This window comes from Triplophysa dalaica, chromosome 20, assembly GCF_015846415.1.
Source record: "Triplophysa dalaica isolate WHDGS20190420 chromosome 20, ASM1584641v1, whole genome shotgun sequence".
Lineage (NCBI taxonomy): Eukaryota > Metazoa > Chordata > Actinopteri > Cypriniformes > Nemacheilidae > Triplophysa > Triplophysa dalaica.
This window is the reverse complement of record NC_079561.1, coordinates 15,408,643-15,429,023: the sequence shown is the minus strand read 5'-3', so window position 1 is coordinate 15,429,023 and position 20,381 is coordinate 15,408,643. Positions and strand designations below refer to the sequence as shown.

At 35.7% G+C, this 20,381-nt stretch overlaps 1 protein-coding gene across 2 annotated transcripts in view; it reads right to left on the bottom strand.

The window, feature by feature from the left end:
- Positions 1–326: 326 nt before the first annotated feature.
- The window catches only part of samhd1 (SAM domain and HD domain 1), a 60,735-nt gene continuing 40,680 nt past the window's right edge, over positions 327–20,381 (bottom strand). Inside the window, exons 10-16 of one of the 2 annotated variants that reach the window (XM_056733735.1) lie at positions 4,618–4,709; positions 4,388–4,503; positions 2,118–2,257; positions 1,424–1,513; positions 1,066–1,170; positions 857–994; positions 327–658 (exon numbers count right to left, since the gene is read on the bottom strand). In XM_056733735.1, the coding sequence (XP_056589713.1) occupies positions 497–658; positions 857–994; positions 1,066–1,170; positions 1,424–1,513; positions 2,118–2,257; positions 4,388–4,503; positions 4,618–4,709 (843 nt within the window). In that variant the 3' untranslated portion in view covers positions 327–496. The remainder of the gene's footprint in view (positions 659–856; positions 995–1,065; positions 1,171–1,423; positions 1,514–2,117; positions 2,258–4,387; positions 4,504–4,617; positions 4,710–20,381) is intronic. The other variant, XM_056733736.1, reaches the window with a different exon arrangement.

Genomic DNA, 20,381 nt, shown 5'->3' with positions numbered 1-20,381 from the left:
TATTGAAAATGTATATTCTAAAAAAAAACCTGATGTCATCGAAATCATATATGAGATCCAGTATACTAAGTCTATTCATTTTACTGCCAGTCATAATACTTTTCAGGAAACATAATGAGTGTCATTATAATAAAATGAAAAGTAAACAACAAACGATAAGTTTTAAAGACAAGATGTAACAATTTGGGTGAACTGGGATCACTAAAACAAAATAAACGCAAAGGACATGATGGTTCCATCATTGTCCCTCATAGCGTCAGATCCAGTTGCATTAAAATATTGGCAAAAGAGAATAACAGTGAAATGACACAAACACTATAAATAAAAACATTTGAATCATTTAATCCTTTTCAATTTAAAGACTTCATGAAAATACTGGCAGATTTGTGACCTAACATTTGTTGATATTTTATAGAATAGCATAATTCTTAAAACATTTTTTTATGTAAAGCTTAACATAACAGTAAAGCTGTTAAGGGAGAAGAAAGTTTTCCCCCTAGGCTTGAAAAAGCTTGACTTTGACGTTAAGACCAGCCTTTTTGGGTGTTTCATCTGAAATTTTGGGATCCTCATCCATCTCGCTGTCTTCATCATCTCTTTCATGGGTGTGCCAGTCTTTTTTAAGCGGGGTGAGCTCTGGAGCAATAACATCTCCATCCTGAAAAAAAAAGTTATTTTAATTTACCACTCTTAATTTTTCCCCTGTAGTTCCTTAAAACGCTAATGTAACTGTCAATTTGTGGTTTTTAAAGCATCCGTTACACCAACTTTAAATTACAACCCATTACAGATTCATTTCTGTAAGATTTTGAGATGAATAATGATGGACATGACAGCATTTGTATGCCTGTTTTACCTGTGGTTTAGTGAAGTTTTTGTCCATGCACCACTGGACGAAACACTTCCTGGCAGTTTTTAGGCTTTTGTCATCAGTCTTTTTACAGAAAACCCTGATCAGCTGTTCTGCAAACCGCTCAGGTAGAAGTTTTGACACCTGCCATAGATGTGAGCATTAACATCAAATGAATTTAGTTAGGGTTAACAAAAAAACAAAACAGAAGGTACCTGATTTTTGCGAATCTTGATGGCTTTGGTGGGATCATTCTTGCAGTAGAAGTGGAAGTTGTTGATGGGGTTTTTCTCCTTCATTCCATAATCCATGTGAATGACCTAATGAATAAAAAAGGGTTATTGACAATTCATTAATTGTGTCAATTAAGACTGCATGAATTTGACAATTATTATATGAAAAACTTGTGCTTGTAGAAATATGTATTGAAAACGAATGGGAACCAGTTACGGGTCTATAGACATACATTTCCCCTTTTTAATTCAGATTAAATCTTGATCAAGTTTATAGACATGTTCTGTGGCAACTATCCATTATTGAATGATCAAAGCAAAATTTATTTCATCAACGTACGCTGACCACAAAGTCCTCTGCCATCAGGTTTTCATCTATGTTACTGGGTTTGGAACCAGCTACCTCTTTTGCCCAATCAAGCAGTTTTTCCTACAAGAGGGTGCAGAAGTTGATTCATTACAGAGCACTTAAATAAAGTTGAATATTATAATTAAGAAAAGAGATCAAAACTTTACAACATTGCATTTTACAAAACCAAGACCCCAACTTTATTCAACATTAGGTTATGTTGTTTTTTTAGACCTACAGTTTATATTTCACTAAAATATGTTACAGCTTAAATCTGGAATACACCAAAATACTTTTGCTGGACTTGTTGCAGAAAAACTGAGCCGGTCTGCAGATTTTAACTCTTAGTGAGTGTGTGATGCCTTTCAAAAAGTATGCAAGTGTGTGATGTCTACTTTTTTAATCTGTTCAAATTTTATAAAGTCGGGTATGGTGCATTCCAGCCTTCAAAGTGTATGTTTTTTCTAGAATATTTTAGTATTTTTAAACAACACTTGTACACACCTTATTATACATAGATACATTTACATCTGTCACAAAATAAATTATATGTATAATTAATTTCCCAGTAAGGTTGTTCTAAACTTTTATCAACAGCAATTTATAGTACACCAAAAGCAGAAACAAACAATGTAAAATTGCTTATATGTGGTTGAAAACGGTATCATTTTGACAGATTTCTCACCTGTGACACATCCACATGTGTCTCCGGGGTGGTCTGACCCACACACTTATACAAACGTCTACAGAGAATGTTTTGTAAGATTGCTCTGGCATCAGACAGCTCCGGTGTGGATGAGTACAAAATCTGCTCAAAGATATGATCTAAAAACAAGACCCTTAAAGTTATAAATCAGCAGACATTTGAATCAGCAACACATGCATCGCTCAAATAATATCAATATGGAATGCATTTACAATTTTTTATGCATGCCTTTCTTGATGTTGTTTGTTTTTATTTCCTTTGATAATTAAATGTGGCTTCATATCATGCTAATATAACAAATAAAACATTTAATAAAACATCAATAAATACAATTACATTTCAAATATAGACTCACTGAATTAGCCTAAAATACAAAAATTCAAAAAATCTAATCTGATCACAGGGTAAAAAACCCACAAATTGGATATTTTTTCCAGCAGATAGACGACCACATAGGCAGACCAACAATTTAAAAGAACACATCTTCTGGATAACATGACAACTGGAACCCAAACAATTAAATTAGAAAATGGATATCAGGCTTATAAATCATTATATTGTTTTATTGCAATTTTATTATAACATTTTTTGTAATCTCTGTCCAATTACTTTGGATTCAATGAAATCTTACTAAAAGTGTGAGTGGCAGTGCCCTGACATTAAAGTAAAGGAGCAAGTCTAAATTGCTGACAGATTTGTTCTTCTCAAAAAGATCAGTTAGTGTAAATCATGTCCTAAACCCAACAACTTTCAAATTATTAAAAAGATGGATAATGCATGAAGCTGAAATAGGTTCACAAACACACATTTCCTGACCTGAGTGTTAATTTGTCTTTGGTGTGTTATAAGTTGCCCATGCATGTATTAGACATGTAAAATTGCTAAAATTAAAGTGTTAAACAAAATATACCTTCTATCTAAAAGAGATTGCTCAACCAGACTTGCCTGAAACGCCTCGTGTAACCACACCCCCACGAATGTACGTCATTTCGTGGTATGACTTGACTAAGACCGCCCAAATGTAAATGCAAGTAAGGTGGTTGTACTTGTAAATCTCATTGTATCGTCACTGATGCAGCCATGTAGTGGAGACGCTGTGTGTTTCGATGCGAAAAGAAAGCCTCTTTGATAGGACAGCTAAAATTATATATATAAGTAACAAACGGTTACATTTTATTTACAACACTGTTCCAGAAAAGTACAATTCGAATATTCAAGTTTGTACACCGCATTTCACCGAAGATTGCTTCATGAACCTGGAAGATCTCAAGACCGGCAATGCACGAAAGCTTTGGTTAAAAAGTGGGGCCATTCCAACCATTACAACTTTGCATGACAGGCGCTTCAGATACGCAGTCTTTATGTATATTGTCATTGTAAAAGCCTTTGCTATGGACCAACATGGGTTGAGTTTGTTGTGTGTTTGTGATCTGCAAATGCAGACACGCACGTAACATGACAAAAGACAACATGAGTCGTAATAATGTTCCATCTAAAGGCAACAAATGTCGTGTTTATAATAGGATTTATTGTCTTTTCTGAATCACGACGAGAAGTGCCGTAACACTGGTTGATCACGAAGGGCCAACGCACTTGCGTTATTTATTATGTTACCATTCCCTGGTGTAATGCCAGCTTGTTTCTATCAAACACTAACTCTATATGATGTTTATAGTCTTTATAACGTCGTAAATAAAAGGTAAAACAGTAAGATATCGTTTTTAACTATTTAACATGATATTTTTTTTTAATAAAACCTTATCAATCCTTTACATCCTGTTAAAGTCGCGCTGGCAAAGTTGATGTATCGGCTTGATCATCTTCATTTTCCGTATCAGATTCGGGCTAGAATTGATATAAGGAAGTACAGATGACATTTTATCACCTGCAAGTACAATTGCTTTGGAACCTAATGTTCCGAATATGGTAAGATATGGTTCCGAAGTATGTTACATTTCCGTGAAACGCTCTAGTATTCGACCAATCACTATGCACTAACCAACTGACCAATCATAGCACACCTCGCTTTTCACAGCAATGAGCTTTGTAAAAAATCAGCGCGTTTCAGAGAGGCGTGGCAAAGAGGAGATACAAACATGCAAGGTATGTGGAAAATACAGCGTTTTTTAACCTTAAAACGTGTATAAACATTACAATTACAATCTTAAACAAACGATAATATTGGTTTTAGCCATGTTATTTGACCCCTTTAACTTTGAGACAGGTTCCCACAGAAGTGTGTCCACTACCTGTAAGTTTGGTGTACGCCTCCATGTCGTCTATAGCTGAAGAGATTGTAAACATCCTGCCAGAGGAACCCTGGATCTGGATATAAGGATCAGCCTTTACAAAGGCCTCTGTGATCCTAATGAAAATTCCCAATGATCATTTACATGAACCAATAAACTTTAAAATTGAAAAAAATAATTTGCTTTATAAATTCTACTATAAATTATGCTTTCTGGTAGAATACACTAACATGGTCTCAATGATGCTGCCCACTTTATGCTGATACGCCCGACGATGGAGGCAGTTCCGGGTGTGAAACATGTCATAGAGATTACCAACTTCCTGTAAAGAGGAACAAGGAACAATTCAATCAAAAAAATTCTCCAACACAATAACATTTTGTTATACAATTTTTCCACTGTTGCACACTGGTAGACTTACTGGAGTTAATAATCCATAAGCATCCTACATTTAACTTGTGTATTTGACTTCAATATACATTCTATTTGCATGATATGTTATTATTACATTTACATTTAGTTGACGCGTTTATCCCAAGCGACTCACACAAGAGCAATACAACAAATACAATAGTTGCCAATACAAAGTTACTGGTTTCAACAAAAGCTAGTCCACTACCTGTTGAGAGAAAGAAAGGGTAAGTGTTTTTATTTTCTTCCGTCAAGTACTCACAGAAGAGATTTAAGTAGTTTTTTGAATGTTGTGAGAGATAGTATATTTCTACATGCTTTGGAACTCAGGAATACAATGCGTTATTGAAATCATCTCGTGCATATGCTCAATCTTCTTGATGTTTCAAATATTCAACTTGTGCTTTTACTTGTATGAAGAACAGCTCTAGTGTGCTTAAGCTTGGAATGCGTGAGCAGAGGAGTTTATGGATTACAAGGAATCTTCTACACTAATGCTTAAGCTAAAGGTTGGCGGAGGGTTCGACTAGCATGGACAGTGCTATTTCACCAAGGAATTAACTTCAATTGGATGACTTTCATCTCAAAGGAACTTTGTCTCCCACTGGCATTTAAAGACTGAAAGACTGTCATTAAGTTTTTTGATAAGAATGTACTTTTGTTTGTTTATTTATTTGTATATAGTCAACTTCACTTAATACATTGGCTCATGGTAAAACGTTATTTCTGTGTGGCTCTCTCAATTTCTTATGCATCACTAAAACAAAGTGTTACAACCTTATACAATGGCTCATTTTTGTAGCATGCGCTTGTTTTAAAAATGTTTAGGCTAATTGTTTTCCCCCGAGGTGCATGTGGTAGGTGAATATTGTTTAATGTTGTTTAACCTATTTCTTTGTGCAACGTGTAATACTTTTTCTATGTGTACAGAGGTTGGTAGAGTACCCAAAATTTTTACTCAAGTACAAGTAACTAGAGAAATTGTTACTCAAGTAATTTTTTAAATAGTGACTTCTACTGAAAAAACTACTCAAGTAGCTAGTTACTTAGTAACTATCTGATACTATAGGCCTACTATTCATAAAACGTATATGATCGTCAATATTTTAATATATGTTAATCAATATTTTTAATTATTATTATCATAATATATTTACAATATACAAACAAAGACTAAAAAATATAAACACACAAAGGAAACAAGCATTTCTGTAATTGAATCTAGTCCCACTATCAATGTAGCCTAAACTACTACAACTTATACTTAATAATATAGACAATGTCAAACTAAAGTAAACTGAAGAGTTTTGCGTTTACAATGCATTTTACCTAAGATGATCTAGATCAGCTGTAGTGCTCTAATACAAACTGATTTTAGACCAAACTCTCGTTTTCTCATGTTGTGTCACGTGTGTGTGTTGTGAAAAGCTCTTACTTGTAAACATACAGTAATACAGTCTTCCTTCTGTTCTTCAAATGTATTTTTCTGTAAGCAACGCATTTTATAATGCATAATTTAAAAAACAAAGGAACGTCACGCATTGTAACAAAGTAAAAGTACAGGTTTTCTATTATAAATATGCTCAAGTTAGAGTAAAGGTACCCATTTTCAATTTTACTTTAAAAGTACATATTTTCCAAAATGTTCCTTAAGTAAATGTAGCGCATTTACTAACCACCTCATTATCTCCAGATAGGACTTACACCGGGGTAAATAAGTATTTGACACATCAGCATTTTTATCAGTAAGGGGATTTCTACGTGGGCTATTTACACAGAATGTCCACCAGATGTAGTCATCAAGCCAAATATTGAATTCATACAAAGCAATCAGAACATTTAAGTATACAAGTTCAGTCATAATAAATAAAGTGAAATGACACAGGGAATAAGTATTCAACACACTTTATTTAATACTTTGTAGAAAAGCCTTTGTTGGTGATTACAGCTTCTAGTATGGAGAGACCAGTCGTCTGCATTGCTCAGGAGTGATTCTGGCCTATCTTCCACACAAATGGTCTTTAAATCTTGAAGGTTCCTTTGGCCTCTTTTATTAACTTTGATCTTCAGTTCTCTAGATAGATTTTCGATGGGATTTAGGTCAGGTGATTGACTGGGCCATTCAAGCAGCTTGATCTTCTTTCTTTGAAACTACTTCATTGTGTCCTTGGCCTTGTGTTTGGGATCATGAGAAGCCTTTACAGGCCATCAATTAGGACTAAAGCAGCTGATATCAATTAGTATTGATAGGGGGCAGGGTTTCTCGCTCAATACTGACAGATTTCAGGTGATCTCCTGGCTTTCTATGCCATTTTGCACCTTGTTACCTTCATGTGTTCAATACTTATTCCATGTGTCATTTCCATTTAGTTATTACGACTGAACTTGTATACTTAAATGTTCTGATTTCTTTTTATGAATTCAATATGTGGCTTGATGGCTACATCTGGTGGACATTTTGTGTCAATAGCCCACTTAGAAATCCCCTTACTGATAAAAATGCTGATGTGTCAAATACATATTTTCCCCACTGTATCTACTGGAATTGTGCAATGTATTTAGCACGTTCTAGGGTAAATAAAAAAGTTTAAATCAAAAGTAAAATAAAAGCTGTATGTGTTTGTTAAACCAGATTTATTACACTTTTGGGTAGTGTGGAGATGGCAATTTCAAGTTTAGGTTTATATTAGGGCCTATGTATTATCTAGCTCTCTAGCTCCAAACAAATTTTTTATTGTACACATACATTACCAGCATTTTATTAATAATAAGCAAAAAGTGTGTTTGTTATGAATATGAACCTTTCGATTAGAGAACGATAAAGAGAAGAGCTAATCAATCCAATTTCTTAGCAAATCAGGCATTTAGTTTCTGTAAGTATTGCCTTGTGCAGTTGTTGGAACTTATGATAGGCAGTGTGTAATATATAAAGTTAACAGTCAGAAAAGCTTTAATCACATGGTTCCTCTTATTATTTAGAGGATAGTTCCCAATGGTCTCAAAGAAGAAATCATGGCTGCACTTACGAGCAGCAGGAGAAAGACAAAGACACTGACAACCACAAAGTGATGCACAATATTGGATTTTTTTGAAAAAAACAAGTGGGCATAGCCCGGTTACTTCAGTGACTGTCCCTTCTAACATTTTAAAATAATGATAAACTAAATAATTAAAAAAAAAACATTTGGAAAATGAATTTGGTGCATATTAAATAAAGAAGCAACAAGAGCAGAGGTTAAAGAGGTCACTTGCTTATGCAATGGTGTGTTTTAATGCACAGACGAAAAGTCCCCTTGAGCTCAAGTTCAAAGTCTACTCACGATGGACGATGGGCAGGATTTTACTTTTTACAGAAACTCTGTGTTTTAGTTTAAAACGTTAATCAAATAGGCAGTGCGCGGCTAAGCCGCACAGAGATGCATTTCTTTGCTCACTGGGTTAATGTACAAATGTGCTGCTTTTACAAGCATTTAATAACTATGTTGCATTTGGAAAAAAAAATCTGCGATTATCAATGTAAATGTATACACTATTAACAAAGTCAATTATTAAAACTTAAACGTAAGAACAATACCAGGGCACGACAGAGTGCAGCAAGCACACTGACACAGAGCAGAGCGAGACTTTCAGCCTATGTGCTATACGTGCCACATCCCTGTGGGATGTGCACAAAGGTTTTAATATTCGAATATTCGATCACTATTTGAATATTAAAAATGCGATTAGAATATTATTTTTCATAAGAATAAAACTGCGTCAAAACTTGTCACGTCTTATTTAACGCATTTTCGCTTCAACTGTAATGATTTTATAATATACAGAAAATAAAAATAATAATTTGTATGTGTTCCAAAATCTTTGTTCACTAAGATTGCAAGCTAGTCTAATTATTTTAAGTTTACACGGATTGCGTGTTATGCTCGGCTCACATCACCATATTGAAATGTTTGAGCCACAAAACTTGTGAGCCACAGAATTTGTTAACATTACATTAGGTATAAAAATACCATTTTAATATTAAATGATTAACAACAATTAATTTATTACCATAACTTTTTCGTAGCGGTTGTTCATAGTACATCTATCTATTCGTTCTTGAACAACATGAAAATGTAGGCTACATTTCACTGCAAAGAATGTTAATGAATTTGGCCTTAAAATAAGACTTCCACCTTTTTCCATAACTAAAAGCCAGAGATTTCCTTCTAGAAGATCAAATAGGGTCGTCGCCTACAAGTTTCAACATGTAAATAAATTTGCACAGATGCTTTTTTGTTTATTTTAAAATGCACTGTGATTCCTTACCTTAGTTGAAATATAAAGGCCTACCTTATTTATTGATGCACATGCAATGCAAAGATAAACAATTAAGACACTGGCCGTGAAAGACAAAGAAAACAATATTTATATGTGGTGGTGATAAGGAAATATCTATTGCACTATAATTGCTCAGTCTTTGTTGCAGGGATTTTTTAGGACCTTTTAATTCAATTCAATTCAAGTTTATTTATATAGCACTTTTCACAAAGTGTATTGTTTCAAAGCAGCTTTACAGGGGCAAACAGGAAAAACAGAAAAGTTAAAACACAGCACAGTGCATGGTATTTATACAACGAGTAAGATCATTCTAATAAATAATATCTAATTTCTAATTAAATAAATAAATAAATGAATGAATGCAGTCTCCCGGTGAGCAGGCCAACACTGCCCTGCTGTGGCGAGGAACCCAAACTCCAATGATTGATTAATGGAGAAAAAAACCTCGGGAGAAACCAGGCTCAACCGGGAGGGACAGATCCCCTCTGACGTGTCATAGCTGCACTCAAACTGGTGACATGTGATTTTAGTTTAGCATTTAATACCAAATATTGTAACTGATCTTTACAGTCGGCTTGGAGGTATCAAGCCCGTTAACTTTATTAATTATTATTTTGTTACTGGGAGTTTGAGAAGATCAGCACGTTTTTTCCCGCTGTCGGCTTGTTGAACAGACTTTCACCAGAATTAAATAGACCTAGCCTATATGCTTGATTTTCTTATCAAGAACTTTTAAAACAAAATAAACAAAGATATTATATAACACAGATTGTCAATATACTCACTGTACATTGCGATTTGTTCATTTTGTTTTGTATGTTTTCTTTATGCATTATGCCATTATGCTTGTTTAAATGCAGTTTTTATGTATTTTTCTATATTTTCCACATTTAAAAAACTATATAGAGGACATAATATTAATGTGTTATGAATATTTAATGATAATTGTAAGATTGATGTGAAATTGTGACAAAATAAAAATGAAACAAATTACGTCATAATTAACCTAATTTAAATGAACAAATATTCCAATATAAATTTTTCCTGAGATCAAATATTTAATTATTGAAATACGCCCATCCCTAATTTAAACAGTGCCCCCCAAATAAATACACCACCGACATTCTGCTGTAGCACAAACACGCAAATTGACGCAAACACATATTAATCAATACATATTCCTATCGGCAAGGCTTATCTGCGTTATTTTCTGTATCGGGCTGATGCCAATAATTATCTGCCTGCCAATTTTTTCGATCAACTTAGGGTTACGACACTTTTGGGAAACGCAACCCAAAGCAAGTTAATATGATTACATTTCTTCATTGCAATCACATTCTCCTTTGAATACTTGTGCACACGCGCGTGCGCGCACACACACAGACATTTATATTCTTCTGAATATATTGGCTTGAAGCACTCGATGTAAAACCATGCATGGACTCTTGTTTAAGTTCCTGTCCAAGTGTTTTTGCCTCCTAAATGCCACAAAGCGTTCCAAGAAGAAGACAGTAAAGGCTAATGTAATGCATGGGCGGTATATTTGCAAACTTTTGGTTCTGAAAGTAAAGTTGCACAACTTCGAGGCAGTGCTTTTGTATTATAATAATTTATTTTAATGTATGGCTTAGTTTGGAAACTTTAAAGGAGGCATGAATTAAAATCACAATTTTAACCCGAGCTTTTGTTATATAAGAGGGAATAGTATTCACGCGATCATCATGTAAGTGTCAAAACTGAAAACGCCTTTGTTACTAAGATTACATCTGTTATTGACACCAGGCCCAACAAGGTTCTGGAATGCACCTGTCTATAGGTTGAACACCGATCCCACAGAAAAATATCAATGACTACTTCTCTAGCCCCGCCCACTGGTTCGCACATGACCGAACTGAAGTACCACAAGTGGCGCAGAACCAGATAGAGCAAGCAAGCAATAAACAAATATGCCATTAAAGATAGCTAAATATTGTTCAATCTCTGGTTGTGAAAGAATAAAGTCGCTGCATAACTTTCCTTCGGATTCTGATATCAGGAATGTGGGGTTAAAGTTTATTTTTAAAGACGTTCCAGCTCATGTGGGAAAAACATGGAGCGTTTTCGTTTAATTTCTCTGAGGATTCCTTAGTGAACAAGGCACAGGTTGACACTAAATTTGAGAAGAGTTTAAAATTAAAAAGCAGTGCTGTGCCTTCAATATTGGATCCGATAGGAATGACGCAGCAATCTTATTAGAGTAAAACATGTTTGTACTATGCATCACTATTGCTTTGTTAGAGATCGCTTAATGTTCCCTGAGCACTATTCAAACTAGATTAGTGTAACCTGGGGGCATCTAGTCTTTGGATTTTCAAGGCTTTATCCACATTTGTGAATAATGGAGGCTGTTTTGAAGCCTTTTGGTATTATTTCGGTTGCTGGGGGATATCCATAAGTTACCAGGAGTCTCCCGTTTGTTTATTTATCATGGAAACTCTTTGACATTTGAGACTCGCGATCGCGGTGATCTTTTGTCCAGTTCGTGATCACTGGTCTTAAATGCTGACAGGTACGGTCATATATCATTAAATGCAATACAACTATAGGCAATACAAACTATATGCGAAGCCTTGCCATCACATCCGAGAAATAAGTCACTTAATTTGAAGAAAAATCATCCCGTGCGAATGCGTCACATGAAATACTGATGTGGGGAGGTAATTTATAAATCACAGGAGGTCTTCAGATAATACTAATGTCGTGCGAAAACTGTGAATGGTGCTAATGTGTAACCTATTGTATTGCCAAATTCACAGAAGGCTCTAACTACGCAAACGGCTATCCAAACAAAGCAGTGGGCGTTTACTTACAAGTGTCTTCAATGCGGTACGCCCATTAAAACCGAGAGTTTGCAGAGCTGGCCTCACAACATGTGTAGAAAATAGCCTATTACGTTTGCATGTTTTTTTACATCCCAAAACATAAAAATCAATAAGTAGACCTCATATAACAGTATAAAACAATAAACAGACCCAGTTCTTCAGACCTTTAAAGTCATTTGACAGTTTTTATTTTTATTAGTTTTTTGCCTTAACACTTTTGATGAACAACCAATTGGTTTTCATTTTTAGAAAAATCTACATTTTTTTTTGTTCGTCTTAAAATGAACAACCAACTAGTTGCTCATTTCAAGAGACTTGTATTATGTTGTTTTGTATATTTAATATAGTTATTAAATTAAGCAAAAATAAGTTTTATCCGATTAGATGATTAATCAACGGAATTTTCGGTAGAATACTTGATTACTAAAATATTCAATAGCCGCAGGCCTAGTTGCACATACATACCTTTTTGTGTATAATTTATATTTTTAAAATAGATTAACAATATTAGATTATTTAAAGGGATTTGGTTCACTACAGGTTATTTGAGTCCTTTCTCAGAACTACTTACTACAAACTGTACATTATTTAACTCTCTGCGATCTTCTGGAAGGGGTGGAGGATTGGTCTATATACTCAAAGAAAATTTCTCCTGTCGTGCTTTAAGGACAGATATACAGTATTTAAGCTTTGAACTTCAATTAGTGGTTCTTAAATCTAAGTCTGTTGGTGATTGCATTGATATATCGCCACCCGAAACCACACAAAGACTTTGAGGAATTTTCAGACTTTTTAAGTGGTATTATTCCACATTTTGATAGGTTCCTAATTATTGGCGATTTTAATATTCTTGTATGCTGCACCTCCACTTCGCTGGCCGAGGAATTTCTCAGCTTGATAGACTCGTTTGATTTATTTCAGGAGGTGAAAGGGCCCTCCCATTCGGGTGGCCATACTCTTGATCTTGTGCTGTCCCGTGGTTTTTCAGTGCTAGATTTGGAAGTAAATGTTAACAGCTTCTAAGATCACAACCCGATTTTATTTCTGGTTTCTTGACACCTCCTGCTGTCAAACATGCCTGTTTGACTCGAAAAGTCTCTCCCTTCCCTAGCTCTATGTTTTCATCTGTTTATGGAGTCTTCCTTACCTCTGATCACCTCCTCATCAGATCAAAGTACTGATGAGTTTTTAAATTGTTTTAATGATATTTGTATGAACATCTTGGACATTGGTTTTGGTTGCTTTGGTTGCAATGGGACTAAGTCTGCTCCCTGGTTTAATGAAAATACATGTGTTCTCAGACAGGCTTGAAGAAGAGCTGAAAGAAGGTAAAAGAAAGATAAACTGCAGATTTCCTACGAGATCCTAAAATCCTCGCTCTCTCTATTTCAGAAATCAGTCAAATTGGCCAAATCTAGATATTTATCGGAGCGTATTGATAGAAACTGTCATAGGCCAAGAGTACTGTTTAACGCTATAAATGCTGTTGTGAATGCTCCAGTCAGCAACCACCTTTTTGAAACGGTAGATATGTGTTTAAACTTTTGTGTCTTTGTAGATAAGATAAGGAGTATCAGTCAGGACATTCGGCCCTCTATTTATGACTTTGCTGCTCCTCCAGCTACCAATGTTATTTTTGGCCAGTTTGACTCTTCCTCTTTCACTTCTATATAAGATTATAAATCAACTAAAGTCTTCAGGGTCCCTCTGTGATGTCATTCCTCCCCACTTTTTTGAATAAGTTCTTGATGTGACCGGCCCTCCTCGTCTAGTTTTATAAATAAGTGCCTTGTTTCAGGCACCGTGCCTGACAGTTTAAAGCATGCAATTGTTAAACCTCTTTTAAAAAAACTAACCTAGATCCAACAATCTTATCAAATTTTAGGCCTATTTCTAATCTTTCCTTTCTTTACATTTTTTTAGAGAATGTAGTAATGCAAAAGCTGCAGTGTTTCCTGGTTGAAAATACAGATTTTGATGCTTTCCAATCAGGCTTCAGGAAATTACACTCTACAGAGGCAGCGCTTGTAAAAGTTTTAAATGATATTCTATTGGCTACTGACTCAGGTGACACTGTTGTGATGGTGCTGTTAGATCTAAGAGCTGCCTTCGATACAATTGACTATCTAATTTTGTCATCTCGGCTTGAGCAAGTTGTGGGGCTCAGAGGAAATGTTTTACATTGGTTTCAATCTTATTGTAAAGATAGATATTTTTCATCGGTCAATATAGGGAAGTGTCATTCAGGTGTGGTCCCCCTGACTTGTGGGGTCTCCCAGGGATTTATTTTGGCTACCTTATTGTTTTCCCTTTATATTCGTCCCTTGGGCTCAATTTTCGAAAAGCATGACCTTCACTATCACTAATACGCAGACGACACCCAACTTTATTGCTTCCAAAACACAAAAATGATGTAAACTCTCTCTCTGCTTGTCTTCTGGAGGTTAAAGCTTGGATGTCAACACATTTTTAACACCTAAATGAGAGCAAAACGGAGATTATTGTGTTTGGCTCCTCTGCTATTCTAAACATTTCAAGCTAACCTCGGGTGTTTATTCTTCATCAGCAAAGTCATGTGTAAAAAACCTGGGTGTCTTGTTTGACAGTGCACTTAAATTTGATGGGCAAATAAATTCTGTTATAAGGTCTAGCTATTATCAATTAACTCATTCGCCGCCAGCCTTTTAAAAAAAAAGGTTGCCAGCCTACGCCAGCGATTTTTTACATTTTCACCCAACTTTAATGGCTCACAGTAAATTTTCTGTAAAGAATATATGAACAAACAATATGTCAAATGAAAGAACAGAGTCTCAGCTTTTAAACAAAAGAAACCGTATTCTTCTATCTTAATTTGTTTGTATATCACTCCGTATATGAGGGTAGGTTTCTACAAAAATGCATCATTTTGATTAAACAGCTGAGATAATTAACGTTTTTCGTCAAAGATTCCTCTCAGATTCCACTCAGAACGTTTATGTTTTAGCGGTTTTTATTGATTGTTCTAGGGTCTGGGATTCTGTACTTTTCCCCAAAGGTGTGTAATAGCGCCACCTGCTGTATAACAGTACAAATACTGATTGCCATAAAAACTCGTCTTTGGCCGGGAAGCGTTTTTTTTTTTAAATGACGAGATAACTCTTCAATGGCGCTGAAAGAGTTAAGAGTACTGACGAAAGTGAAATCTTTTCTTTATTTAAACACTTCGAAACTGCAATAAATGCTTTTATTTCCTCCAGACTTGACTGTTGTAATTCACTGTATCTTGGTTTAAACAACTCTCTGTTATCCAGGCATCAAATGGTCCAAAATGCAGCTGCAAGACTTTTAACTGGTGGTCGAAAACGTGAACATATAACCCGTGTTAATGTTCTTGCATTGGCTTCCTGATCGCTCCAGAATCCATTTTAAAGTGCTTTTGTTACTTTTAAAATGCTTGAATGGTCTTGCCCCCATTATCTCGCTGACCTGGTCTGTGAACATCATCTGGGACGTAGTCTTGGATCTGCAAATCAAAGACTACTAAATGTCCCAAAATCAAAATTAAAATCTAGGGGTGATCGGGCATTTAAGGTAGCCGCACTTAAACTCTGGAACAGTCTTCCCACTCATATCAGAACACCACAAACAGTTCATATTTTTAAATCAAAGTTAAAAACACATCTTTTTACTTTAATTTATGCTATGTGATGTTTTTGTTATTTGTTGTTTTTGATGTTTAACATATTGTCAAATTGTATTGCACAGCACATTGGTCAACCTGAGGTTGTCTTTAACTAGTACTTTATAAATAAATTTGAGATTTGATGATGATGCGTAAACCTCTTGAAAGTAATTTAATAAACGTTAAACATATCAAACATGAACAAAATACAGATAATCAACTGTTACGACTCGGATTTCTAACTATTAGATCTCTCTATAATAAAGCACTTTTTGTTAACGATATGATAACAGATCATAAAATAGACATGCTCTGTTTGACAGAAACATGGCTAAAACCAGATGATTATATTACTTTAAATGAATCTATCCCCCACGATTTTTATTATAAACACAAGCCTGGTCTGGAATATATCGCTGCACTTTACAATAATTATTTTAGCATCTCCCAGAAGTCCAAGTATAAATACAATTAGTTTGAAGTCTTCATGCTACCTCTAAGAGATATAAACATTTATATAAAGCTTAACTATTGACAAATGCTCCATAAAACCCTTGTCTTCAGCTAAGAATCTTGCCGTTCTATTTCATAGTAATCTGTCATTTGTCATTAATCTGTAAAATTGCATTTTTCCGTTTTAAGAATATATCTAAACTACGTCATATGCTGTCACTGTCAGATGCAGACAATTTGATTCATGAAATCATGACTAGACTACTGTAATGCACTGTTAGGTGGTTGCCCTGCAGGCTTATTACAAAAACTCCAACTGGTCCAAAACGCGGCAGCTTGAGTTCTTAGACATACAAAAAAGTATGTTCTGTCAACCTTGCACTGGTTACATATAAAGTATCGCTTTATCTTTAAGACCTTGCTTATTACCTATAAAGCCCTACATGGTTTAGCTCCGCAGTATTAGGAAAACTTCTATTGTATTACAGTCCTTCACGTGCATTACGCTCTCAGGCATCCTGTCAGTTGTTAATACCTAGAATTTCAAAATCAAGTGCAGGTGGTAGATCCTTTTCCTATCTGAATCCAGGTCCGGAGCGATGACCTCTCCCCCACTGCCGCCACCGGTCTTCGAGATCCCTACCAGTAACCGCTTTGCCACCCTCTGCGAGACGAAATGCAGCGCTGTGGTGATCGGAGACTCAATCGTCCGGAACATACACGCTTCCTTCAATCAAGGTAAGGTGCGCACACACTGTTTTCCTGGCGCCCTTCTTATCGGACCTATTGGTTAACGTCGATAAAGTACTGATTGTCAGAGATTTTAATATCCACTTAGATAGTGCTAACGATCCAATAGCAGTGGCGTTTAAAGAGCTACTACACTCTTTTGGTGAAAAACAATACATCAATAGACCTACTCATCGACTTAATCATACACTAGATTTGATTATATCTCACAGAGCCGATCTAACCAAACATCGATATTATACCTCAAAGCGACGATGTTTCGGATCACCATCTTATGTACACTGCGCACTGCAGAAATCAGTTGTATATCTTGTTATCGACAGGGTAGAACAATCACCTCAACTACTAAAGATAGTTTCATAAGGAACCTTTCCAACTAATATAGAATCGCTCGACGACATGACCAGCAACATGGGCACTATTTTCTCTAATACCTTAGAAGCGGTCGCACCTATGAAACCAAAAAAGATTAATGAAAAGACCATAGCACCATGGTACAATAGCACCACTCGCGCCCTAAAAAGAGAAACCCGTGAACTGGAGCGCAAATGGAAACAAACCCAATTAGAGGTCTTTAAAATTGCATGGAAAGAGAGTGCAAACTGCTACCAAAAGGCACTCAAAGCAGCAAAAGCCAAGCACCTCCGTAACCTCATAGAAAATAACAAAAACAATCCAAGGTTTTATTTAACCAAAAACAAACAAATTATCAATTGACAAACAAATTAATAAACAAACAGGCTTCACCTGACCTGGCCATTCCACCGCAACTTGGTTACAATGAATTCATGAATTTTTTTGCAGAGAAAATCGAAAAAATATGAGACAACAGAGCTAAAACCAAATCTCCAAGTGTGTCTGAAGAATTAGTATCGACCATCACCCAAAAAGGAAAGCTACATTGTTTTTCTCCTATAAGTCAGGAAGATTTAATTAAACTTATTGCAACATCCAAACCGACAACATGCTTATTAGACCCCATTCCAACTACCTTATTAAAAGAGCTACTTCCAGTTGCAATTGAGCCCATTTATAACATTATTAACTCGTCAATTAATCCAGGACATGTCCCAGGACACTTTAAACTGGCTGTAATTAAGCCTCGTATCTAAAAACAAACTTAGACCCCAACGAAATTGGAAGCTATAGACCGATTTCAAATCTCCCGTACTTGTCTAAAATACTAGAAAAAGTAGTGTCCACTCAGTTGTGCACTTTCCTACAAAATAATGACATACACGAAAAGTTTCAGTCTGGCTTTAAACCGCATCATAGCACTGAAACTGTGCTCGCTAGAATGACAAATGACCTTCTTATTGCATCAGATAAAGGTAACATCTCATTCTTAGTCCTGCTTGACCTTAGTGCTGCTTTCGATATTGTAGACCATAAAATACTATTAGATCGTTTAAACAATTATACCGGTATTCAGGGACAGGCACTACAATGGTTCAGATGTTACTTAACAGACAGATATCTATATGTCCATTTAAATGGGAAATCGTCAAATCTCACGAAGGCAAAGTATGGATTACCTCAGGGATCGGTTTTAGAACCCCTGCTTTTCTCCATATACATGCTGCCCCTTGACAACATTATTAGAAAACATGGAATTAGCTTCCACTGTTATGCAGATGATCCTCAGCTATATATCACATCAAGACCAGATGATTCCTTCAAGCTATCCAAACTGCCAGAGTGCATCGAAGACATGAAACATTGGATGACTAGTAATTTCCTTCTTTTAAACTTTAGCAAAATGGAAATATTACTTATAGCACCAAAACACATAAACAGAATATCTCAGATTACATCTTGCAAATTGAAGGCTGCACTGTTACTCCAACAAATACAGTTAAAGACCTAGGCGTTATATTAGACGGCAACCTGTCATTTAATAATCGCATCTCAAATATCACAAAAACAGCCTTCTTCCACCTTAGAAATGTTGACAAATTACGAAATATTTTATGTGTTGCTGACGCAGAAAAGCTTATTCATGCATTTGTAACCTCAAGACTTGACTATTGTAATGCTCTACTTAGTTGTTGTCCTGTATCTTCAAAAAAACAAACTACAGTTAGTTCAGAATGCAGCTGCCAGAGTTCTTGCCAGGTCAAGAAAATACGATCACATAACCTCAGTTTTTTTATCGCTTCACTGGCTACCCATTAAGTATCGTATTGATTTAAAAAAAAAAAAATTACTTGCAAAGCTTTAAATGGTTTAGCCCCTACTTACTTAACTGAGTTTTTATCAAATTACAACCCATCACGCTCTCTACGATCTCAAAACTCAGGGCTTTTGATGGCACCTAGGATAACTGAATCCACTAAAGGGGGTCAAGCTTTCTCATACGTAGCACCTAAACTTTGGAATAGCCTTCCTAATACTATTTGAGGGTCAGACACACTCTCCCAATTTAAATCTAGATTAAAGACACATCTTTTCAGCCAAGCTTTCACTTAATGCATAGTTAATGAACAGCAGCTACGCTAATTATTCTCCTTCTGCCTTCGCCTCAGGGAGGCCCATCCTGAGGTAAGGAGAAATTCCTCCAGGTCCAGATGATCGACATATGCCCATCCCCACATAGAGATTACCCCAGCTACAGCTGCAGACTGACTGACCATCCCAGCTCCATCTAAGGCAATTCCACCATCACCAAAGAGAAATACGACCAATCGGACAATCCCAGCTCAGACCACTACATCCCCAACCAAGAGCAAAGACGGACTATTTGTCTTATTAATGCTGAAGTTACAATATTTGGTATTAAATGCTAAACTAAAATCACATGTCACCAGTTTGAGTGCAGCTATGACACGTCGAGGGGATCTGGCCCTCCCGGTTGAGCCTGGTTTCTCCTGAGTTTTTTGTCTCCATTAATCAATCATTGGAGTTTGGGTTCCTCGCCACAGCAGGGCAGTGTTCGCCTGTTCACCGGGAGACTGCATTCATTCATTTATTTATTTATATAGAAATTAGATATTATTTATTAGAATGATCTTACTCGTTGTATAAATACCATGCACTGTGCTGTGTTTTAACTTTTCTGTTTTTCCTGTTTGCCCCTGTAAAGCTGCTTTGAAACAATACACATTGCAAAAAGCACTATATAAATAAACTTGAATTGAATTGGTATTATAAAGAATCTGCCCCACATAAATTTAAAGCCATGACCTGCTACTGTTATGAACTGATTTCACGCCATGAGACAGAGGTGGGAAGAAAACCAGAAGTACCAATAGACCGCAATGGTAAGGACTAGTGTTGCTTTCGTCAACAAGAATTATGACGAAATATGTTAGTAAACGAACCTTTATCACGTGACGAAAACGAGACGAGACGCAATTTAAATGCTGGTCATGTGACTATGACTAATTAAATGTATAATGCGATATTGTTGACAAATAAAAACGAGACTAAATGTGGTTTACAAAATAAAAAACTATGCAAAAATGTTTCTTCATTTTCGTTGACCAAAACGAAATGTTATAACGCTATTTAGTCTGATGCTTTAACCTAGATGCGGAGAAGA